Source organism: Schistocerca americana, chromosome 1 (assembly GCF_021461395.2).
Source record: "Schistocerca americana isolate TAMUIC-IGC-003095 chromosome 1, iqSchAmer2.1, whole genome shotgun sequence".
In the NCBI taxonomy this organism is placed as follows: domain Eukaryota; kingdom Metazoa; phylum Arthropoda; class Insecta; order Orthoptera; family Acrididae; genus Schistocerca; species Schistocerca americana.
The window spans coordinates 1,030,167,601-1,030,194,005 of record NC_060119.1 but is presented as its reverse complement, the minus strand read 5'-3'; the positions used below and the strand labels follow the sequence as shown (position 1 = coordinate 1,030,194,005).

General features: G+C 45.6%; 1 protein-coding gene across 9 annotated transcripts in view; it reads left to right on the top strand.

Annotated features, from left to right (window-relative positions):
- Nucleotides 1-26,405, top strand: part of LOC124616597 (probable basic-leucine zipper transcription factor N) — a 424,224-nt gene that overhangs the window by 72,646 nt on the left and 325,173 nt on the right. For 4 of the 9 annotated variants that reach the window (XM_047144928.1, XM_047144934.1, XM_047144977.1 and 1 more), the window contains exons 1-2: nt 8,453-8,541; nt 22,539-22,600. In XM_047144928.1, the coding sequence (XP_047000884.1) occupies nt 8,482-8,541; nt 22,539-22,600 (122 nt within the window). In that variant the 5' untranslated portion in view covers nt 8,453-8,481. Of the gene's footprint in view, nt 1-8,452; nt 8,542-22,538; nt 22,601-26,405 lie in introns of those variants that run through there. The other 5 variants (XM_047144956.1, XM_047144949.1, XM_047144970.1 and 2 more) reach the window with 2 other exon arrangements.

Here is a 26,405-nt window from a genome sequence, read left to right as displayed (position 1 = left end):
AGCGAGCGCCACTACTGCCAGCTAAATAAAAGATTCAAACTACTGAAGGCACTAACTACTGATAGGCATAGTTAGCAAATGAAAGATTTTGTTAGAGAACAAACAATGTATTTACCTTAATAGTGTTCAAAAGTCATAATATATATATCAGTTCATGATATCCAGTCTTACAAATTTACTGTCTCTGTCCAGATCGTCCGCTCTCAAAACTCCACCATCTCACTCCCCACATCCACCACTGCTGGCGGCTCACCTCCAACTGCGCAACGCTACGCGCTGTTAACAGCCAACTGCCAAACACTACAATAGCCAACAACAATGCAAACCAGCCACAGACTGCACACAGCACAGCCAGTGATTTTCATACAGAGCGCTACGTGGCGTTATCAATATAAAAACCTAAACAGCCTACTTAAATTCATCCCTCCATCCTTCATGTCTTTTCCGACGGCAGTCACATCTTCCAGGGGACAATAGTTCGCAACTCGCGTTGATGACCTGGCCACCAAATTTGCCTGATCCGAACCTGATGGACCACATCTGGGGCGCTATTAGGGGGCTAGCTTCGTGCCCACAAACCACAGGCTGGTAATTTTACGGAATTAATACGACCTGTGCATAGACATCAAGTGCCAAATACCTCCTTACAACAACTAAGGAATTGTCGAATCTATGCTACGCAGAATCGCTGCTGTACTGCGTTCCAGAAGTGAGCCAACAAATCAGAATGTTTTCGCTCATTAGTATACATCGCAGCTACGATTCTGAACAAGGGGCATGTTTACAGGACGTTTTATTAGAACAGCTCGAAGAATGTACATGAGTTCGATATGTTTTCACGACAGATTATAGGAGGCCGCCATGGATGCGACAATCACCTAAAACTCATTTACACACATCAAAAAAAGTTTTGCATCACCCCAGTTCCCAGAACTCCTGAAGAAAGACCTTGACTGTGGATATTGTATCACAGACACAGTCCATTTGACTGTTCAGAGATGTCACTAAACCCGCCCAAAGATGTAAACAACCATGCATGAGCAGCGCATATTAGACGGAGGGAATACGACAGCCAGTCAGTTCCAGTCATTCCACCAGGAAGGAGGTACACGGCTCGTGTTGTCTGTAGTTCAACCATGCCTAGATCGTCAATACAGCGGTTCGATCACATCCGAATTGTTACTTTGTGCCAGGAAGGGCCCTCAACAAGGGAAGTGACCATGCGTCCCAGAGTGAACCAAAGCGATGTTGTTCAGACATAGAAGAGATACAAAGAGACAGGAACTGTCGATGACATGCGTCGCGCAGGCCGCCCAGGGGCTACTACTGCAGTGGATGACCGCTACCTACGGATTATGGCTCGGAGGAACCCTAACAGCAACTCCACCATGTTGAATAAAGCTTTTCGTGCAGCCACAGGACTTCGTGTTACGACTCACACGGTGCGCAATAGGCTGCATGATGCGCAACTTCACTCCCGACGTCCATGGAGAGGTCCATCTTTTCAACCACGACATCATGCAGCGCAGTACACATGGGCCCAACAACATGCCGGATGGACCGCTCAGGATTGGCATCACGTTCTCTTCACCGATGAGTGCCGCAGATGCCTTCAACCACACAATCGTTGGAGGCGTGTTTGGAGGTAACCCGGTCAGGTTGAACGCCTAAGATACACTGTCCAACGAGTGCAGCAAGGTGGAGCCCTGCCGTTTTTCGGTGGAACATGGGGCCGACGTACGCCGCTGGTAGTGATGGAAGGCGCCGTAACGGCTGTACGAGATGTAAATGCCATCATCCGACCGGTAGTGCATCCATATCGGCAGCATATTGGCGAGGCATTCATCTTCATGGACGACAATTCGCGTCCCCATCGTGCACATCTTGTGGATGCCTTCCTTCTGGATAATGACATCGCTCCACTAAAGAGGTCAGCATCTTCTCCAGACATGAACCCTAACGAACATTCCTAGGATAGACTGAAAAGGGGTGTTTATGGGCGACGTGACCCACCAACCACTCTGAGGGATCTACGCTGAATCGCCGTTGAGGAATGGGACAATCTGGAACAACAGTGCCTTTATGAACTCGTGGATAGTATGACACGACGAATACAGGCATGCATCAATGCAAGAGGACGTGCTACTGGGTATTAAAGGTACCTGAGTGGAGCAATCGGGACCACCACCTCTGAAGATCTCGCTGTATCGTGGTACAACATGCAGTGTGTGGTTTTCATGAGCAATAAAAAGGGCGGAAATGATGTTAATGTTGATCTTTATTCCAATTTCCTGTACAGGTTCCGGAATTCTCGGAACCGAAGTGATACAAAACTTTTTGTTATGTGTGTACTTGTTAGGAGCTAATTATGTCAACGAGGTGAATCCGAGCACAATGTGCGCGATTTACGTTTTTGCTAGGAACATGCTGGGAGATGGCGTCCTATCTGGGCCATGCACTGCAAGTACAAGGCTCACGTTATCCGCCTATTTGCATTTTTATTACTGAATTGAAGATTCCCATGGCAACCAGCGAAGTACAGAGATCAAGCTAAGGGTTCCGTTCGGATAATTATAACTACTACAGGTCTGTTAAAACGTACAATGAGCACAAGGTGCATTGCATTAAAAATCACGTATTATGAAGAACTTTTCCGTGGCAGAGTTCTCTACCGGAAACCGCTGCAAGTGGAATCGGTGCCGAGCAGCCGGGGGGAGATTTTGTAACACCGACAGAGAGGGCCGCCCAAGTCGGCGCCCTGTGCAGAAGCGTCCCTTTGATCTTACCTTGGACCGGACGCCCGTACCAGACAACGGCGGCGCCTTCCGCGAATTCTGGAAGCGGCGCCGGTGTGGTGCTTGGACGACTGACCGCAGCCAACGGGTGCCTACCGAAAGTAACACTGATCGGACAGCCGCTGGGCATCCACACAGCGAGCGGGAATGACGGTGACGGGTAGTTCGTAAGAAAATTATTACTCTCGGACGGCCCCTGGAGCCAACTCCGTCTGGTACCTACAGAAATTAAGTACCCCGTTTTGGCTTCGAAGGGAAGCGTAGCCTTTGCTCCGGCCCGTGCAGAGAAGTTTTGTTTTTCGCTCGGCAGCCCATACATTAGTTTTGCACATAAGCGATCATCACAGCTGATCCACATCTCGACACCACGAGGGGGCCACCTGCTGTGGTTTCGTCGTTCAGAGAACATCACAGGGCAAATATCTGCAGCTCCGGCCGTATTCAAATCGCTCTTGCCGAGGCAGATACGGAAGGGAATATATGCTGTTCAGTGCTTGCTCAAAGTATAATTTCCTTCTGCATGTCAGTAACCTTCACTTTGATAGGTAAATCAACTATAATCTCGTGCTCTCTGTCAGTGATAGAAAAGGTGCCAATCGGTACCGAAAAATGGAAAAAATTAGTACTTTCGTGTTAGTTGTCATAACCTCATCATGCATATTGAGTTGTTAATGTGAAAACCTAGTAGTAATAAAAATTTGTTTCATTTTCCACAATATTTCTGGCTTTCAGTTACAAACTGCCTGCCAGTCTCCTCAACCCAGTCATTCTTTTGGGAGATTATTCTTGTGTTTTTATTAAATTGATTCTTATTATATGTACGGCGTGTGTCCTCACCTGGCATGGTTCTTCAATAGGGGCAAGGGATTAAATGTCAGATATTGCGTATAGGAGTCATGTAATAGGGATTCTTTGTAGAACTCCGAGTTCGCATAATGCACCATCTGTAGACCGCTTCACGGTGAAATAAACACGGAGGACGCCTCTCAATGTACCGGGTGATCAAAAAGTCAGTATAATTTTGAAAACTGAATAAATCACGGAATAATGTAGATAGAGAGGTACAAATTGACACACATGCTTGGAATGGCATGGGATTTTATTAGAACCAAAAAAATACAAAATTTCAAAAAATGTCCGACCGATGGCGCTTCATCTGATCAGAATAGCAATAGTTAGCATAACAAAGTAAGACAAAATAAAGATGATGATCTTTACAGGAAATTCTCAATATGTCCACCATCATTCCTCAACAATAGCTGTAGTCGAGGAATAATGTTGTGAACAGCACTGTAAAGCATGTCCTGAGTTATGGTGAGGCATTGGCGTCGGATGTTGTCTTTCAGCATCCCTAAAGATGTCGGTCGATTACGGTACACTTGCGACTTCAGGTAACCCCTCAGCCAATAATCGCACGGACTGAGGTCTGGGGACCTGGGAGGCCAAGCACGACGAAAGTGGCGGCTGAGCACACGATATCACCAAACGACGCGTGCAAAAGATTTTTCACGCGTCTAGCAATACTTTTTTTTTGGTTCTAATAAAACCCCATGTCATTCCAAGCATATGTGTCAATTTTTACCTCTCTATCTACATTATTCCGTGGTTTATTAAGTTTTCAAATTTATACTGACCTTTTGATCACCCGGTACAACATAATTTTTTTTGTAGCCTCTGCGTCTCCATTTCGGACCAAGTGCTCGGCATCTCTTAAGCTCCAAATGATTTACTGGGAGCTACGGTTTGTTGCCTCAGTTCTGACGTCCACATGGATCTCTGTCGTCTGTTAGTGGCCTACAAGAGGCAGAAGCGCGGTGTGTGTATTTCCATGTTGTCATCCGCGCGTGTCACTGTGCAGGCTCACAGGTATACTCGCTATGATGGAAGGTGTGCAGGTGCGGGTAGTATCAATGAAATGTCAATGTGTTCCTTAGTACTTCCCGGATATCTGCCTACCGTCACAGAATTGTTTCGCAAAGGGGAACGCTGTAGTGAGGTTTGGAAGACAAAGCTAAGGGAGAGGTACTGGAAGATTGAAATTTTGGCTTAGGATATGCAACGTTGTCGTAGGGCACAGACAATAAGTGTTCCGGGATGTCATATAGTTTTAGTGGCAGAGAACAATCTTTTCAATAAAATTATCGGAATTCTGCGCTGACGATTGCAGTTGTGTTTGAGCAATGATAAATAACGCGGGAAGACGACGCAGATGAAGATGAGACGGGAGATATGGTACTGAAAGAAGAATTTTATAGAGCAGTAAAACAGCTAACTCGAAACAAGGCCCCGGGAGTAGTCGACATTACGTCAGCACTACTGACAGTCTTGGGAGAGCCACACATGAAAAAACTCTTCCATCTGATGTCCAAGATGTATGTGACATGCGAAATACCTTCAGCCTTCAAAAAGAATATATTAATTCGAATCACAAAGCAAGCAGGCACTGACAGATGTGAAAATTACCTAACAATCAGTCTCATAAGTGATGATTGCAAAATATGAATACGAATTCTTTACAGAAGAATGGAAAAACTGACAGAAACCAACATCGGAGAAGATCAGTTCGGATTCCGGGGAAATGTAGGAACCCGTGAGGCAATACTGACCCTACAACCTATCTTGCAAGATGTATTAAGGCAGGACAAACGTGCTTTATATCATTTGTAAACTTAAAGAAAGCTTTCGACAGTGTTAACGAAGTACCCCGAAATCCTGACGGTGACAGGGATAAAACACAGTGGGCGAAAGACTATTTACAACTTCTACAGAAACCAGTCGAATCGAGGGTGACAAAAGGGAAGCGGTGGTTACAGAAGGGACTCAGACAGGGTTGTAGGCTATCCTCGATGTCATTCAGTCTGTAGACTGAGGAAGTAATAAAGGAGACCAAAGAAAAATCTGCAGTAGGAATTAAAGTTCAGGGAGAAGAAATAAAAACTTTGAGTTTTTCCGATGGCATTGTAATTCTGTCAGAGACACCAAAGGACATCAACGGAAGAAAAACGAGGATAATGGACTGCATTCGAATTAAATCAGGTAATTCTGAGGGAATTAGGTTAAATAACGCGACACTTAATATAGTGGATGACTTTTGTTATTTCGGCAGCAAAATAACTGATATAACTGATGATGGGCGAAGTAAAGGAGAATATAAAATGTAGACTGGCAACAGGAAGAAAAGCCACAAACGTATAGCTCAAAATTTTAGACGAACAGTTGGTAACGGGTAGGTTTTTTAAATTAAAATACAGATCGTAGGTACATATGAACATTTTGTTTCTGTTGTTCCAATGTGATACATGTACCCTCGTGAACTTATCATTTCTGAGAACGCATGCTGTTGATTGTGTGATTACCTGTAAATACCACATTAATGCAAGAAATGCTCAAAATGATGTCCGTCAACCTCAATGCATTTGGCAATACGTGTAACGACATTCCTCTCAACAGCGAGTAGTTCGCATTCCGTAATGTTCGCACGTTCATTGACAATGCGCTGACCCATGTTGTCGGGCGTTGTCGGTGGATCACGATAGCAAATATCCTTCAACTTTCCCCACAGAAAGTAATCCGGGGACGTCAGATCCGGTGAACGTGCAGGCCTTGGTATGATGCTTCGACGACCAATCCACCTGTCATGAAATATGTTATTCAATACCGCTTCAACCTCACGCGAGCTATGTGTCGGACATCCATCATGTTAGAAGTACATCGCCATTCTGTCCTGCAGTGAAACATCTTGTAGTAACATCGGCAGAACATTACGTAGGAAATCATACATTGCACCATTTAGATTGCCATCGATAAAATGGGGGCCAATTATCCTTCCTCCCACAATGCCGCACCATACATTAACCCGCCAAGGTCGCTGATGTTCCACTTGTCGCAGCCATCGTGGATTTTCCGTTGCCCAATAGTGCGTATTATGCCGGTTTACGTTACCGCTGTTGCTGAATGACGCTTCGTCGGTAAAATAGAACGCGTGCAAAAAATCTGTCATCGTCCCGTAATTTCTCTTGTGCCCTGTGGCAGAACTGTACACGTCGTCGCCATGCAGTTCCTGGGGCATATAAATATGGTACGGGTGCAATCGATGTTGATGTAGCATTCTCAACACCGACTTTTTCAGATTCTCGATTCTCGTGCAGTTTGTCTGCTACTGATGTGCGGATTAGCCGCGACAGCAGCTAAAACACCTACTTGGGCATCATCATTTGTTGCAGGTCGTAGTTGACGTTTCACATGTGGCTGAACACTACCTGTTTCCTTAAATATCGTAACTACCCGGCGAACGGTCCGGACTCTTGGATGATGTCTTCCAGGATACAGAGCAGCATACATAGCACACGCCCGTTGGGGATTTTGATCACAATAGCCATACATCAACACTATCGACCTTTTCCGCAGTTGGTAAACGGTCCATTTTAACACGGGTAATGTATCACGAAGCAAATACCATCCGCACTGGCGGAATGTTACTTGATACCACGTACTTATACGTTTGTGACTATTAAAGCGCCATCTATTACAAACCGAAAAAAGTGGTCCAACTAAAACGTTCATATTTCTTTACGTACTACACGAATATGTAATAAAAAAACGGGGGTTCTTATTTATAGAAACGCAGTTGATATCCGTTTGACCCATGGCAGCGCCATCTAGCGGGCCAACCATAGCGCCATCCGTTTTCCCCTTCAAGCTAGATGAGTTCCGTTCTTTGTAGTTTTTTCGTTTGATGCCGTCCGCCCCCGGTAGCTGAGTGGTCGCCGGCACGGTAACTCAGCGTGTTCGGTCAGAGGGTTAGCTGCCCTTTGTAATAAAAAAACTGAGTTAATGGATCAACGACGAACTGAAACGGGTGTCTTGCGACGTCCACCCCGAGCAGATACAACGAACGAAAACGAACAAAACGAGAGTAAAAATAAAAAAAAAAGTGGTCAGTGCGACAGACTGTCAATCCTAAGGGCCCGGGTTCGATTCCTGGCTGGGTCGGAGATTTTCTCCGCTCAGGTACTGGGTGTTGTGTTGTCCTAATCATCATCATTTCATCCCCATCGACGTGCAAGTCGCCGAAGTGGCGTCAAATCGAAAGACTTGCACCAGGCGAGCGGTCTACCCAACGGGAGGCCCTCGTAACACGCCATTATTATTATTGTTTGATGCTTATTTCGTGAGATATTTGGCCCGGTCACTATCAATGAACCACCCTGTATATACGTCTTTCTTGGACACACAGCGTCAGATTTGCACCTGGTAGCCAGAGTCGGAACATTTTTTTTTTTTCAGCATAAATCGGTTCTGCGTTAACACATTGGAATGTCTACCAAGTATCGCTGCCATACGATAATTACAGCCCTCACTGGACCTCCGCGAGTAGCTGCCATACGATAATTAGAGCCCTGATTGGACCTCCGCTGCAATTTAATTATAATTACCTGGTAATAATAATATTGTTATATTTTCATCCCTTCGGAGAGTGGCATTAGAAGTTCTCGCTGGTCACGGGTCTTAATGGGCTCGGAGTACCGATGGGCAATCACACGGTGGGAGGTGTGGGGGCGTGCGAACTAGGTCGCAGCGGAGCTGTTGGGCCAGTGCGCCGGTGCACAAATAACCTGGCAGCGGAGGAGCGGCCGCGTTCGCTGGCGCCAGCGACAAGTGCGCGCTGTCCGGTCCGCGGCGCGCCATGGCGCGCGAGGTGCTGGGCGCGCTCTCCGAGGTTATGCAGCGCCTGCAGGGCGTACAGGTTAGTCGCTGCACATGCCTGCAATCCCACTGGCCCGACGCGTCTCGCCAGTCCCCTGTCTGCTAGCTTGGAGTGGCGCCACTCGTCTGTTTTCACGCTGTCTTGCTTACCATAACAAAAGGCCGCATGCACTATTGCCTCGAGGCTTGGCAGCCTGTCAACAGTAAAGTCAAGGGATGATTTAGTACCAGAGTAGCTTAAGGTACAACGAACAGCGGAGGTAATGTTGAATGTTCCCCATGGAAAAACAATAGGACCACACCGTTCGTATTACACGTATTTATCCCGATACGTCACAACCCAGAAGAAAGTCTGCGTTTGTGCCAAGTGTCTGATCATAAACTACGCAGATGTAACAATACGCACACATGTGCTTTGGCATCGTCTGAATCCGCAAGTAGCAAGGTAGACACACTTTAACAGATACCTAGATTGGGCTATTTGCCGACCAAAATGACATAGCGCTTAAGACTCTGAATTCACATTTAGCAACCCTCATTACTTTCTCTGTAGTTTCATTAAATCACTTTAGGCGAATGTTTCGAGATGGTTTCTTTTCCGAAAAGGCCACGTAGTGATTCCTGCCACATCGAGTGACTTCGAAATCGATGAGATCCTAATCTCTGACCTCATAATAGTCTTACAGAAAACGGCGGTTCCTATATCTTCACGAAACATAAATCACTGAGAGTGACACAGCTGAGAGAAAGCTACAGACTTCGTGTCTGTTGCACTGACACTCACGTAAATATAGGCAGATCTAACAATATAAGAGCGTTGTCGTCGTTCGTGACCAACAGAAAGAAGACACTGCAATCATCTAGAATGAGTATTTCACGCTACAGGCATTCTGTGTTGACGCATTCTGACAGGTCAAAACTGGTGTCGGGACGTAATTCGCACCCTGGCCAATGCCTTTCGTGCAAAATGCTCTTACCATCTGGGCTTTCGAACCAAAACTCACATTTCGCCTGTGCTGCTATCGATAACAGCGTAGCATCGTGTCAAACAAAGCATTACAATGAAACACAGAGCCTCCTGTTTTCGACATCTGTCGAGCACCGTGAAAATTGACTACAGAAATGGCGGCTGTGCACAGTACGACAGGAGCCATTCAGTATTGTCAGATACGCTTTCATGTTCTTCCAGTTTCATTCACAATAAAACATTGAAGACTAGAATTAGTATGGTTTTCTATGCGCTATATTGAACCAGCGTCGATGAGTTACACTTATAAGGCGGTCGTAAAATATATTTACGTAGCTGTGACTGATAAAAAAAATTTCGAAGCAAAATTGTTACGACTAGAGCGTGCAGCACTCTCCCTTTAGCGTTTTCGTAACAATTCTGAGTAGTTTCAGCAGTTCGAAAGTTATCCTCGTTGCCATTCGGTAAGTTTGTTGCTCATCTGAGCTTCTGGTTTTTAACTGTAGCCAAGAAAGCGTTGTGGACTACAACCAAGCAGCAAACATATGCTACACGTTTTTGCTCCGATTATATCATTGCCAAAGCAACGAAGCATGTTCCAAAAATAATTTTGCGTTTCGCCACTAGCGATTGACTGTGGGAAGGCTGCCAATAGCTGTTTCTGAGAGCAGCTTGAATGTCTGTTAAAAGAGCAGCCCCTTATAACAGAGACAGCACTGCCTTCGTTCTTTCTCGAATAACTCCAGTGAAGAAGAAAATAATAACTCCCGTGAGCTTCATCTTTGATGTCCAATATTTACCCAAAATGCACATTGGAGAACGTGTATATTCCCAGAAACCCTACCGCTAATTCACTCAAGAACCGACGCCAATGACTTATTTCGAAATGTCTAACGTCATTACTTCCAAATTCATTGCAAATTTGTATCCTAGAACGTAGATAGCATAAACTATGTTATTTTTCAGATTTCGTACAGATGGTGTACAGCTGTAAGTGTGGCGCAAATGGCTCTGAGCACTATGGGACTTAACATCTGTGGTCATCAGTCCCCTAGAACTTAGAACTACTTTAACCTAACTAACCTAAGGACATCACACACATCCATGCCCGAGGCAGGATTCGAACCTGCGACCGTAGCGGTCACGCGGTTCCAGACTGAAGCGCCTAGAACCGCACGGCCACACCGCCGGCTCAGCTGTAAGTGTGAAAAGCCATGAGATACTTACCTCATGCCGTTTAAAACACACTTAACACCGTTCATGAGCGGCATTTCAGGCTCACTATCTGTCTCTTTCTCTATCTATCTGTCTCTCTTTCCCTTTATGTCTACGGACGTCTTTCAAACGTACGTTTAATTAAGCCAACTTTCCCGGTGCCCAAGAGCGCGTTTCCTAAAGGCTGGAAAATTTTGACTTGGATGCGATGTATGGCCGTATTCCAGAGGTGCTGGGCTGATTTCATGTGTGGTGATCCAAACTCACATCAGTTGTTGACATTGTTCACGGCGTTTTATAAATGAATAATGAACAATTTTGCTGCAGCACCATGCAACAATGTCATCCTGAGCATTGGCTTCGTTAATGGAATATCTTAAATCTTTCAAAGGAAGCTGAGCGAAGCGTTTCCATTTGATAAATAATTCAGTTTAACAAGAAAATGCAAATCACAAAGTAAAACTACGTCCATACCATTACCAAGCCTTGATGAGATCCTTAGTTCCATAAGCCCAACGATGACCTGAACACTGCAAGGCTATCACGAAATCGCGATACGTTTCTTGTGAAGTACAGGTAGACAGGGCACTAACGTAGGCCTTCCACTTGACCATCTCCGTGTCAATATCAAGTTTCTCTTTCGTCGCTCGCTGGACGCTGTGTCGCCTGCCTATGAATGCGGATGATTCAGTTGAAATGGTAGTGGTCAGCATCACTAGGGAGATTTACTCATTCGCTATGTTGTCTGTAAGGGAGGAGTATGATTAAAATCCCCATCTGACTACCCCTGTTCAGGTCTCTTATCGCTTCCCCAAATCATTCTAGTTGCATTCCCAGATCGTTCTTCCAAAATGCCATCCCCAATTCCTTCTCCCATTCTTGTACAATTCCAATTAGTTGGCCGCCTTTACTGATCTTGATGTCGATTGACAGTGAGATTTCAACCTTCCTTCCTGCTGCTAAATGGCACCGATGGTAATGTGCGTGCAGTCCTAATGCGGAAACACATGACTGCCTACAAATCGAACCTAGCGATTCCCGCTTACCGTGGTAGAAGAAGTTTCACCAGAGGGCTAAAACCATGTCGCGAAAGTTTGCCCGTGCCAGTACTGAATACCTGTATTCTTTACAGCGTCCCACAGCCAGCTAGGTGCTTTGTGACTCGGAATCCTACACGCTCAATGACCTTGTGTCACATAGCAACAACTAGCGCAGTGATTCACCGAACCAGACTAAGTTTCTACGCTTAAAATACGATCGCCAATCTCACGCACGAAAAGGCAGCTGCTGGTTTCGAAGGCATGCTACACCAGAAAGCATATTGTCGTCTATGTTCCGCTGCCTTTAGCGCACTGATCTAGGCATCAAATATCTCTTACGTCTCACTTTACATCATATTGCTTCCATGAAAGCACATCAGATGTTCGTCAGACTTCGGTGATCACAGTCAGTAGAAAGAGATAATTGCAGCGCTGTCCATGATGGTACATGATGCCTCTGAGAATGTACTTTCAGTGAGCTATTGGATCTCTGCAGCTAAAGATGTTAAATTGCAGTATTACTTTGGCCATGGAATGAGGCCAAGACCTTGCCCCTACAGAATTCCCGCATCAAAATTGAGACAATTCTCTTTGTGATCCCATAAACACGTCAGGTTACACTTCTGGAGCACGAAAAACTCTGCAGCCGGCCGAAGTGGCCGTGCGGTTAAAGGCGCTGCAGTCTGGAACCGCAAGACCTCTACGGTCGCAGGTTCGAATCCTGCCTCGGGCATGGATGTTTGTGATGTCCTTAGGTTAGTTAGGTTTAACTAGTTCTAAGTTCTAGGGGACTAATGACCTCAGCAGTTGAGTCCCATAGTGCTCAGAGCCAACCAAAAACTCTGCATTTTAGGCTCTTACATGCACCACTTGGCAAGATGCATACTGACTGACTGACTCCTCGGCTCTGCACCCCTTGAAGGGCCTTGGCCCGCATCACAATATCCTGCCATTCTATCCGATCCATGGCTTTCCGTCTCCATCCTCTGACACCCAGCTTTTTCATGTCTTCTTCAACTCCATCCACACATCTCTTTCTGGGGCGTCCCCTCCGCCGTCTGCCCCCAGCCTTGCCATCAAACATCCTCTTACATGTTCTGTCTTCTTCCATTCTGACCACGTGCCCTGCCCACCGCAGTCTTCTTATTTTAATGATAATGACAATGTCAGGTTCTTCAAAAAGGTGTTCTGCATTCGTACGGATGCGCCAACCTTCTTGATCATATATTGCGCTATATATTTTACGTAGCACCTTTCTCTCCCATATGCTAAGGATCCTTTCCTCATTTACAGTCATGGTCCACGTTTCGGCACCATACATAACATCTGGTCTTATAATTGTTTTGTAAATGAGGATTTTGGATTTTCGTGATAGAAGCGAACTCCTAAGCATGGGTAATGCGGCAAAGTAGCATCTGTTACCTGGTGCTATTCTGGCTTTCACCTCACTGCCAATGTCATTTGTCTAAGTAATAGTCGATCCAAGGTGCACTGTACACACTAAGCTCTAAGACTAACCTTGTTATTTACTGCGTGCAGCATTTCCAGAAGCTGTAAGTACGATATTCAGATTTCAAGAAAGCCTTCTGACTAAAGCCATACCTCCGTATACAAAGCGTGCAGTACAAACAGCCAGTAGATTTCGGACGGAGAATGAAGCAAGTGCAAGTGGGAACCGGACCTTAGCATAACGTTGCCAGTTTATCACATGCATATGGCGGTACGCCATCAAAGTCATACGACTAGTGGACCATCGGTTAGTTTACGAAACATCCTGCTAGAAGTCAGGTATCTATTACTATTGGGTGTTGCCGTTCTCGTAATTCGACTCAGGAAGGTAAGCTCATGGGACAAAATGTTACACACACCACTAAAAAAGCACACTGTTCTCCTTTGAGAGCTTTAGGTGGCGTCAAACTGATCCCAGGCGGTCATGAGTATGGATTTAGTGCCTTGGGATGAGACGACGTGGATGTGACAGAATGGCAGAGTGCGCGTATCGTGTTTGGATGTGCTCAGGTCCACTTCATGAATGTTAACCAATTTGTTGGTGTAGCAACGCTGGCTGTCAAACATGTCCACGAGGAACAGTACACCGCGCGCACCCAATTAAGCGGTCTAATGCTTCATCCTGTCACTCGTTGACCAGTATGGTGTGGCAGTAGACGATAGCAAAAGGAAAGCTGATGTTTTAAATTTCGCGTTTAGGAAATGGTTCGCGCAGGAGAATAGTACAAACTTATCGCCGTTTGACCAGTGCACAGACTCTCGAATGTACGACACAATAATGGGCAATCCTGGCGTAGAGAAACAATTCAAAGAATTGAAAACAAGTAAGTCTCCAGGTGTGGTTGGAAGCCCAATTCGGTTTTACAAAGAGTACTCTACGGCACTGGCTCTTTACTTAGCCCACATTTATCGCAAATCTCTCGCCCAGCGCAAAGTTCCAAGCCACTGGAAAAAAGCTCAGGTGACTACTGTATATAGGAACGGTAAAAGAACAGATCCGCAAAATTACAGACCAGTATATTTAACATCGGTTTGATGCAGGATTCTTGAACATATGAGTCTGAATGTAATAAATTTCCTTGAGACGGAAAAGCTTCTGTCCACTAATTAGCATGATTTTAGAAAGCGTCGCTCTTATGAAACTCGGCGTGCCTTTTTCTTACACGGTGTACTACGAACTACGGATGAAGGACAACAGGAGACGCCATATTTCCAGATTTCCGGAAAACTATTTGACACGGTGCCCAGTGCAGACTGTTAACGAAGGTACGAGCATTCAGAATAGGTTGGCAGATAACTGAGTGGCCCGAAGACTTCTTAAGAAATAGAGCCGATTATGTTGTCCTTGACAGCGAGTGTGCGTCAGAGACAAGGGTGTCAGGAGTGTCGCAGGGAAATGAGATATGACCACCATTATTTCCTGTGCACGTAAATAATCTAGTGGACAGGGTGGGCAGCAATGTGCGGTTGTTTGCTGATGATACCGTGGTGCACGGGAAGGTGTCGATGTTCAGTGACTGTAGAAGGATACAAGATGATTTAGACAAGATTTAAAGTTAGTGTGATGAATAACGTGGAAAAATGTAATTTAATGCAGATGAGTAGGAATAACAAACCCTTAATATTCTAATACAGCGATAGTAGTGCCCTGCTTGACACAATCACGTCGTTTAAATATCTGGGCGTGGCGTTGCAAAGTGATATGAAACGCAACAAGCATGTGAAGATTGTGCCAGGGAAGGCGATTTGTCGACTTCGGTTTTTTGGGAGAATTCTAGGGAAGTGTGGCTCATTTGTAAATATAGACCTATTCTTGAGTACTGCTCGAGAGTACCGGATCAGAGGAGGAGAAGGAGGAGGTTTAGTGTTTAACGTCCCGTCGACGTCGAGGTCATTGCCCTTTCGAAGGAACCACCCCGGCATTTGCCTTAAGCGATTTAGGGAAACCACAGATAACTTAACTCTGGATGACAGGACGCGGGTTTCAACCGCCGTCTTGCCGAATGGGAGACCAGTGTGCTAACCATTGCGCCATCTCGCTTTCGGATCCTCACCGGATCGGATTAATGGAAGACATCCAAACAGTTCAGAGGTGGGCTTCTAGGTTTGTTACCGTTACCTTCGAACAAGCAAGTATTAGGGAGATAGCTCAGGAATTCAAATGGGAACGCTGTATGGAAGACGACGATCTTTTTGAGAAACAGTATTGAGAAAATTTAGAGAACTGGCATTTGAAGCCGAATGCAGAACGATTCTACTGCCGCCGACATACATTTCGCGTAAGGATCACGAAGATAAGATACGAGAAATTACGGCCCTACGAAGGTATGTAGACAATCGTTTTTCCTTCACTCTATTTGCGAGTGGAACACCGAAAGGAAATGACGAGCAGTGGTACAGGAGACCAACCGCCACGCACCGATCGTTATCTTGGGCAAGATGTACATAGATGTAGATGTAGAAGTAACAGGGTGTAAGGACGATATTCGTAAAAGAACCGACGGCGACCAGAGGTGAATATCACACCCTGTCAATGGCAATCGGTTTCACTCCCGACAAGAATCGCTGTTGTCAGCGAATGCAGGTCTACCTCAACGATTTTCCGAATTAAAACAGCGAAGGGAACTGGACAACTGGAGTCAGATGCCACGCAAAAGGCCATAGCTCACAGCACACGTGAATGGAACGTCTTAAAAAGGCCAAACATCACAGTGGCCAACTGAAGTCGTGTACAGTCTTCCAACAGGTCACGATTTTGCTTCTCTTTTTTTAAAATTATGGAAAGACAAAGTGAGGATATGGGCCAATGAGGTGATAAACCTGTGGTGTGTGGAGGGTGTAATTGAAGCCAGAGGCTGTGTGTAATATTTGGGGGTGTTTTTCGTATTGTGACTTGGGCCCATTATTACTGATTAACGTGAACACGAGCAAGGATGTTTGTTTTTTCATTCTCGGTGACCACTTGTTACCCTTTATTGTACATCTTTTTGATGAGAATGCTGTGGATACTTCCGTCTTCCAAGGTCACAACAGCTTGTTCACAGGATTAACGGATACATTCCCGGTTTGACGAAGACTCAGGCACTCCTTGTTCTGCCTAGGTAAATCAACTGAACGTAATCCCACAGAAAATGTCTGGGATTATTTGGAACTGCAGCTGAAACGTAGCAGTCAACATCCCCACTTTTTGTAGGAGTACGAGATGTGATCATCCGTGAGTAGCTTCAGCCTCCCTAGGATTGATTATTTTGTTGTTGGGTATATATATATATATATATATATATACTGCGTGATTCAAGTACAAAAACCACGCACAAAATTTTCATATTATCTTGTTTGCTCCACACTATTATCCCCATAGAAAAAAATGAACAGGACCCAGGACCATTCTGTAGGAAATTTAAGTTAGTTAAATTTTGTACTGATTACGTTTTTTGCTGGAAGTCACAGTTTTCGAGTCATTAAAAAAAAAAATCTCGTTCGAAGGACACTTCTGTACGTTTTTCTTGAACAATTCGAAAACTACAGTCTCTAGCGGAAACGTATCCCAGTACAAAATGCAACTGCATTAAACCTCCTACAAAAAGTCCTTGTTCATTATTTTTGTAGGGCTAATAGTTTGCGTGTAGCGAGCGAGACAATATGAAAATTTTATGCATGGTATCTGAAGGTGTTGCAGGTTGCTTAGAACCCATAGGTAGGTGCAATTGAATCGTCCTGTACAAGAAGCATTCGCTGCGTTACTTCCTTTAAATGAACAACATCTCTTGCCGACTATTGGGCTTCAGAAGGAGCAGTGGCAGCAGCCGACACACCAATGCAAGTCAGCGACGCTGCGCTTCCTGAGACGTCAATCGTCTCGTCTGGCATCAAAGTGCGTGAGGCTGCGAGCAGTTGGAGCCCGTCACATGTAAACACTCAAAGCTTTCATCCGTCCGCTCTGTGGCAACCGGTTTCAGGCGCCCGTTGGACGCACGTTTTGTGTCTGCCTCTCTCGCCAGTCTCGAAATAAGCACAAATCGCTTTCTTCTTCGAACGCGGATGCAGTACAGCTGGCATTTTATCGTATTGCTTGAGCCATTTGAAATGGGCCAAACACAAAGCACAGCGCTGTTCAGACACATCAGGCACGTAGTGTTAAAGACGCCACACTGTCTTACGTTTCCATCATAATGTTGTCGGATTTGATTCGTATTGTCAAAGAAAAAAAATTCAGAGGTCATCTTAATTGAAACAGTACGCTCCAGAATTAGTTCTCCTACTACAGCCTGAAACACTTAACAACTCATCTGCTGAAAAAAGAGAAGCCTTATGCAGAATGAAGTGCACCTCGTAGTGAACGGATGTTAAGTTTCTCGCACAAACGTGATAAAATATTTGCTTCTGTCCCTTTCTTTTCGATATGAATGCTGAAACACTTTCAGTAGTAAATAAATAGTAGAGTACCTGATAGCGTCGAATATTAGGGTAAATACTGAACGAAGCATTCTCATCCTCATTCTAGCGGCATAATATCGCAGTTACGTTCCACATATCGTCAAAAACTGAGCTGCCTTTCTTTCAGTTTTGTCGATGTCCTCCGTCAATCTTACTGAGTAAGAATCCCATACCGTACAGCAATACTCCACAGGAGACGGACAAGCATAGTGTGGGTAATCTCATTAGCAAATATAGTGCATTTTCTGAGTGAGAATGTTCTGCATACTTGTCGTATCTCACTCTAACAGAGTTTGCGTCGGACGTTCTCAGCGGAATTGATACTCAGGAGAAGTCGCACATTCGTAATTTGTAAACCACATTCAGGTCGAAATGTAATACTATATCTCCATGATATCCGAATGAGCTCGAAAAAAGTGTCCCAGAAAAATTCAGTTTGTGCATTGGTGCCCATAGCGAGCATACTCCTAACAGACTTGTTGGCCGGATTAAGAACCCTAGAGACGGTCTGATTTGTCTCATCTGATATCAGGTTTGACGCGTTGGGTCCCAGTATAGTCGTGTGTCTAAGCCACTGGGGTACCCAAATAATGTCCCCCGGACATTGGATGGCTGAGAAGATTGAAGCGATTGGAGCGACCCTCCACCAGTTCTCCCTGTTGGTTATCGTGTGTGTAAGTCGGTAGCTCAAAAGGCTGCGGCTTGGGCAGTGGCAGGAGCTGAGAAACAGCCCTGTGCCTCTCCCCTCTCGCAAGCCTTTTGCTACTCATTGCCAGAATCCTGTCACTCAAATGCTCAAATGTGTGTGAAATCTTATGGGACTTAACTGCTAAGGTCATCAGTCCCTAAGCTTACACATTACTTAACCTAAATTATCCTAAGGACAAACACACACACCCATGCCCGAGGGAGGACTCGAACCTCCGCCTGGACCAGCCGTACAGTCCATGACTGCAGCGCCCAGACCGCTCGGCTAATCCCGCGCGGCCTATCCTGTCACGTCTGCATTTCTGCGCTTCGTGGCTGTTTTCCGTTCCGTTCCGTTCTCCCTTCTCTCGCCGAGTGCAATGATTGCGGTGACTGAGTGCTGAGAAGGATTAAGTGCCTTTGGTACCAGCTCAACCCTCAGAATCACAAGAGACATACGAAATAAACGGACATGGCTTTATTAGAGATCAATCGGAAAATGAAACTGACAGTGTCTTTGTGGGATTTGAAAAACAAACTGGAAAACTGCACTGTTGCTGTCAATGGCACACAGGTGACTGTACTCTCTTGGTTGCGCATCGTGCGTGTAAGTACATAAATATGCGTCTAGATGGTGTGATGAATGGCAGGTTGTTCTAAAGGTAAAAAAAAGTTAATGTCGTGTGACTAGGGCCTCCGTCGGGTAGACTGTTCGCCGGGTGCAAGTCTTTCGATTTGACGTCACTTCGGCGACTTGCGCGTCGATGGGGATGAAATGATGATGATTAGTACAACACAACACCCAGTCCCCGAGCGGAGAAAATCTCCGACCCAGCCGCGAATCGAACCAGGGGCCCTTAGGATTAACATTCTGTCTCGCTGATCACTCAGCTACCGGAGGCGGACTGTTCTAAAGATAGAACATTGTGATAATGCAGATGAGCAGGAAAACCTGTTCCATAATGTTCCAATAGAGCATTAGTAGTGCGCTACATGACGGAGTCCCGTCGTTTAAATATCTAGGCGTAACGTCGCGAAGCGATATGAAATGGAACGAGCACGTCAGACTGATACCACTGAAGGCGACGGTCGACTTCGGTTTATTGCGAGAATTTGAAGAAAGTATGCTTCATCTATAAAGGAGACAGCGTATAGAACACTAGTGCGACCCATTCTTGAATACTGCTCGAGTATTTGAGGTTAAAGGAAGACATCGAAGCAATTCAGAGCCGTGTTGCAAGATTTGTTACCAGTAGGTTCAATCAACATGCGAGTATTACAGAGATGCTTCATGAAACTCAAATAGGAATTGAGGAGGGAAGACGATGATGCTTGGTTTGTGGGGCGCTCAACTGCGCGGTCGTCAGCGCCCGTACAAAGTCCCAGTTTTCACGCAGTCCAGTTTTTTCACAATCCAATCTAACCACTCTCACGAATGATGAAGGCAATGATGAAATGATGAGGACAACACAAACATCCAGTCCCCTGGCTGAGAAAATCCCCAACCCGGCCGGGAGTCGAACCCTGGACCCCGCGATCCAGAGGCAGCAACGCTAGCCACTAGACCACTAGCTGCGGACTGGAGGAAAGACGACGGTCTTTCCGTTGAACACAATTGAGAAAAAATGTAGAGAATCGGTATTTGAAGCTGACAGCAAGATGATTCTACTGTCGCGTAAGGACCACATCTCGAAGATAAGATAAGTCAGCGCTCGTACGGACAAATATAGACCGTATTTTTTCTCTCGCTCTGTTGCGAATGGAACAGGAAAGGAACTGACTAGTACCGGCTTGCGGAGTATGTATGTAGATGCAGATCAGTTGCAATATGAAAATTCTTTTCCAGGATTCCAATAAAAATGACAATAACAAGAACTATATAAATGTTTGGTATTCAGATTTTTTTTAAGTTCCTCCCAGAGAGCAAACAAGAGGTTGGAATATGAGGTATGTCTAGAATTTTCCCGGATTCTGGTACTCTCCCTCACACAGAATGCTCAACGTAAAACGCATGTCATCTTAGGAAAATACTGACGTGACAATGTCTCACTTTAAGACATGAATGTATAAAAGGTTTTCGTGCAAAATGAGACAACAAAGCGTAATTAATTGATCGTGAATCAAAAGAAATTAATTTCTTAACTAGTCTGTCCCGTTTTCGGTGTGACGGCAAGTAAACTTGAAAACAACATTAAATCAACATCAATACAGCAACAAAAAATCTGAAGTTCATTACAGCCCTTTTCAGTAAAAACATGGAAGGACAAGAAACGTTATACTAGCGACGCAGAACTGATAGCAGTAGTCTCTATTACGTGTCTGCGATGAAACAGAAACTTGAGAACAGTCTGCCCGACGATGTCTCCAATGATATCATATCCGACAAATAGTACCTCCTTTAGGGGAGATTAGGGTAATGACAATGTTTTATTATTGCACGATACTGTAGCTTTCGCTTTTGTTGTCCTGTATTGCACCTTTTAGGAGAATTCTGCAGTATGGTGCAGATTAATTAGGCACATTTGCTACACTATGAGATTAAAAGTATCCGGATACCTGGGTGAAAATGACTTAAAAATTCGTGGCGCCCTCCATCGGTAACGCTGGAATTCAACATGGTTTTGGCCCACCCTTAGCCTTGATGGCAGCTTCCACTCTCGCAGGCATACGTTCAATTAGGTGCTGGAAGATTACTTGGGGAATGGCAGCCCATTCTTCACAAAGTGCTGCACTGAGGAGGGGTATCGATGTCGGTGTGTGAGGCCTGGCACGAAGTCGTCGTTCCAAAACATCCCAGAGGTATTTTATAGGAATCAAGTCAGGACTCTATGCAGGCCAGTCCATTACAAGGAGGTTATTGTCGCGTAACCGCTCCGCCACAGGTCGTGCATTAACAGGTGCTCGATCGTGTTTAAAGATGCAATCCTCATCCCCGAATTGCTCTTCGACAGTGGGAAGCTAGAAGGTGCTTAAAACCTCAATGTACGCCTGTGCTGCGATAGTGCCATGCGAAACAACAAGGGCCCCCTCGATGAAAAACACGACCACACCATAACACCACCGCCTCAGAATTTTACTGTTGGCACTACACACGCTAGCAGATGACGTTTACCGGGAAATCGCCATGCCTACTCTCTGCCATCGGATCGCCACGTTATGTACCGTGATCCGTCACTCCACACAACGTTTTCCCGCTGTTCAGTCGGCCAATGTTTACGCTCCTTACACCAAGCGCGGCATTGTTTGGCATTTGCCAGCGTGATGTATGGCTTATGAACAGCCGCTAGACCATGAAATCCAAGTTTCTCACCTCCCACCTAACTGTCATAGTACTTGCAGTGGATCCTGATGCAGTTTGGAATTCCTGTGTGATGGTCTGGATAGATGTCTGCCCATTACACATTACGACTCTCTTCAACTGTTGACGGTCTCTTGTCAGTCAACAGACGAACTCGGCCTGCACGGTTTTGCGCTGTATGTGTCGTTTCACGTTTCCACTTCACTATCACATCGGAAACAGTGGACCTAGGTATGTTTAGGAGTGTGGAAATCTCGCGTACAGACGTACGACACAAGTGACACCCAATCACCTGGCCACGTTCGAAGTCCGTGAGGTCTGCGGAACACCATACTCTGCTCTCTCACGATGTCTAATGACTACTGAGGTCGCTGATGTGGAGTAGCTGGCAGTAGGTGGCATCACAATGCACCTAATATGAAAAACATATGTTTTTGGGGGTTTCTGGATACTTTTGATCACATAGTATATATATTCATGACTTGTTTTGATATAAAAGTCAGTTCTCATGTCAACAAAAAATCACAGCAGAGTGTATGCTTGTTCCTCAGCAGTTGTCAAACAGCGTAAATCAATAGCCGCAGGCAGACTACCAAAAACTTTCTATGGTAAAACTGGAAGAGAGCTTCATTACTACGTTAACAATGTGTAAATGAATCGGCTTTGTGTAGTGTATTTGAGGTAAAGAAGTGCCAAACTTTTTCTCCTTCCTGTTCCTAGTCCAGATTTACGTGTGTGTGTTTTCTCTTCCTTATGCCTGTCCATCGTCAGCTAGAACTAACTTCTGTTTACGTGTGTGTGAGAGGCGTGTGTGTGTTGGCGAGAGGCGTGCGCTCTGCTGGTAAGACGAGGAGTGACGGCCGCCGTCTGCTTGCATGTTGCAGGCCGTGCTGCAGCTTCGGACCCAGACGCCCCCTGAGCACCTCCAGCAACGCCCCACAACAAGGTAACAGACTCCAGAAAATGCCGTTATTACTACTTTACGCCTCTCTCAAGTGTGAAACCATCCTAATAGCGTGACCCCTGTCTACAAGCCTTGACAACAGCTGCAGTTCGCTATGGGAGGGATTGGATTTGAATGTGTGACGGAAGCAGGAAACAATAGAGCGAAATACACAGTTGTTCATTAAATTTCGCGTTTAAGAAATTGTTCACGCACGAGGACTCTAAAACGTACCGTCGTTTGACCGTCGCACGGACTCCCTTAAGGAGAACATACTCTTATTACACTACAGGCCATTAAAATTGCTACACCACGAAGATGATGTGCTACAGACGCGAAATTTAACCAACAGGAAGAAGATGCTGTCATATGCAAATGATTAGCTTTTCAGAGCTTCCACATAAGGTTGGCGCCGGTGGCGACACCTGCAACGTGCTGACATGAGGAAAGTTTCCATCCGATTTCTCATACACAAATAGCAGTTGACCGGCGTTGCCTGGTGAAACGTTGTTGTGATGCCTCGTGTGAGAACGAGAAATGCGTACCATCACGTTTCCGACTTTGATAAAGGTCGGATTACAGCCTATCGCGATTGCGGTTTATCGTATCGCGACATTGCTGCTCGCGTTGGTCGAGATCCAATGACTGTTAGCAGAATATGGAATCGGTGGGTTCAGGAGGGTAATACGGAACGCCGTGCTGGATCCCAACGGCCTCGTATCGCTAGCAGTCGAGATGACAGGCATCTTATCCGCATGGCTGTAACGGATCGTGCACCCATGTCTCGATCCCCGAGTCAACAGATGGGGACGTTTGCAAGACAATAACCACCTGCGCAAACAGTTCGACGACGTTTGCAGCAGCATGGACTATCAGCTCGGAGACCATGGCTGCGGTTACCCTTGACGCTGCATCATAGACAGGAGGGCCTGCGGTGGTGTACTCAACGAGGAACCTGCGTGCACCAATGGCAAAACTTCATTTTTTTCGGATGAATCCAAGTTCTGTTTACAGCATCATGATGGTCGCATCCGTGTTTGGCGACATCGCGGTGAACGCACATTGGAAGCTTGTATTCGTCATCGTAATACTGGCGTATCACCAGGCGTGATGGTATGGGGTGCCTTTGGTTACACGTCTCGGTCACCTCTTGTTCGCATTGAGTACACGTTGAACAATGGACGTTACATTTCAGATGTGTTACGACCCGTGGCTCTACCCTTCATTCGATCCCTGCGAAACCCTACATTTCAGTAGGATAATGCACGACCGCATGTTGCAGGTCCTGTACGGGCCTTTCTGGATACAAAGAATGTTCGACTGCTGCCCTGGCCAGCACATTCTCCAGATCTCTCACCAACTGAAAACGTCTGGTCAATGGTGGCCGAGCAACTGGCTCGTCACAATACATCAATCACTACTCTTGATGAACTGTGGTATCGTGTTGAAGTTGCATGGGCAGCTGTACGTGTACACGCCATCCAACCTCTGTTTGACTCAATGCCCAGGCGTATCAAGGCCGTTATTACGGCCAGAGGTGGTCGTTCTGGGTACTGACTTCTCAGGATCTGTGCAGCCAAATTGCGTGAAAATGTAATCACCTGTCAGTTCTAGTATAATATATTTGTCCAATGAATACCGGTTTATCATCTGCATTTCTTCTTGGTGTAGCAATTTTAATGGCCAGTAGTGTAAAAAGCTTCCCTGACGCAGACAATCAACTGAAAGAGTTGAATACAAATAAGTTTCCACGTCCGGATGGAATCCCAGTTCGGTTCTACAAAGAGCAGTCCCTTACGTAGTATACATTTATCGCGAATCTCTCGCCCAGCGCAGAGTCCAAAGCGACGCGAAAAAAATGCAGCTGGCTCCTTTATATAAGAAGGTTAAAAGAACGGACCCACAAAGCTACAGACGAATATCCCTGACGTCGGTTTGCTGCTGAATTTTGAACATATTCTCAATTCGGATAAACCAAATTTCCTTGAGAAGAAAAAGCTTCCGTTCACAAATCAGCACGGACTTTCTCGTGCGATTATTCTGCGCCCTTTTCTCATGTGATGCCCTGTGAACCATGGATGGAGGGCAACAGGCAAATTCCACATCCCTCGATTCACACAGCGCCCCACTGCAGACAGTTGACGATGAAACGAGCATGCGGTATAAGTTTCTATACACGTGAGTGACTCGAAGACTTGTTTAGTAATACAACTCAGTACGATGTACTCAAGGGCGGGCGTTCATCAGAGACAATAGTAACGTCGTGAGTGCCCTGGGGAAGTGTAACAGGATGGCTGTTATTCTCTGCACACATAAATGATCTGACGGTCACGGTGAGCAGCAAGGATGCCGCTGTTTGCTGATGATGCTGTTGTGTATGCGAAGGTGTCGTCGTTGAGGGACCGTAGGTGTATACAACATGACTTAGACAAAATTTCTCGTTGGTGTGATGCGGATGAGTACGAAGAACAATCCCGTAATGTCCCAATACAGCATCAGTTGTGTGTTGCTTGACACAGTCGCGTCAGTTAAATATCTAGGCGTAATGTTGCAAAGCGATGTGATGTGGATCGAGCACGTGAAGATGGTAGGGGGCGAGGCGAATGGGCGACTTCTATTTACGGTGAGAATTTTAGGGAAGTGCAGGTGTACTTAAAGAAGACCGCGTGTAGAACGCTTAACGCGACCCATTCTTGAGTGCTGCTCGAGTGTTTGGAATCCCGATCAGATCGGTTTAAAGGAAGAAATCGAAGCAGTTCAGAGGCGGGTTTCTAAGTTTGTTACCGATAGCTTCGCTTAACTCGCAAGAATTACGGAGATACTTCGGGGAGTCAAATGGAAATCCCTGGTTGTAAGGCGGCGTTCTTTGCGACGAACACTATTGAGAAAATTTAGAGAAAGGCGTTTGAAACTGACTGCAGAACGATTCTACTGTTGAAAATGTACATTTTGCATAAGGACCACAAAGATAAGAGGAACTAGTGCTCGTATGGTGGATTATAAACAATGGTTTTCCTCTCGATCTATTCGCGAATGGAACAGGAAAAGGAATGAGTCGTAGTGGTACAAGGTACCCTCCGCTAGTAACTTGCGGAGTATGTGCGTAGATTGCAGATAACGAAATTTGTGCGTCTACGGTATAGAAGGAAGAATATGTGATTAATGTGAAGGTGGTTGGGGTGGTGTACATGGTGTCAATATAGCAACATATTAACACCTTCTTTCGGGCACCAACAGTGGCTCTAAACCACATGGGCACCAAGTCGAAGTGAGCTTAGATGACAGATACGGGTATAACCTTCCATGCTGCTACATCTCTACACCACAATTCATCAAGTCCAGTGGTGGCCCTCTTGACAATCCATGACCAACATTTGGAGTTGGTGAGATATATGAAGAACATGCTGACCACAAAACAGGCGACCACGCTCTGTATTGATATAGGTCATGACAGGTCATGCAACATACATTCTTACGCTATCTTTTTGAAAGATAATGTTACGGAGATCAGGCGCTACAGTCTGGAACCGCGCGACCGCTACGGTCGCAGGTTCGAATCCTGCCTCGGGCATGGATGTGTGTGATGTCCTTAGGTTAGTTAGGTTTAAGTAGTTCTAAGTTCTAGGGGACTGATGACCTCAGAAGTTAAGTCCCATAGTGCTCAGAGCCATTTGTTACGGAGATCTCAGAGATAGTGCAAAGCCATGGGCCTTAACAGAGCAGAAATGTAACACCAGCTAACCAGATTAATGGTAATGTGAACCAGAAATGAACGTGCTGTGTACTCAACCGCATCACGCTAAGTGCT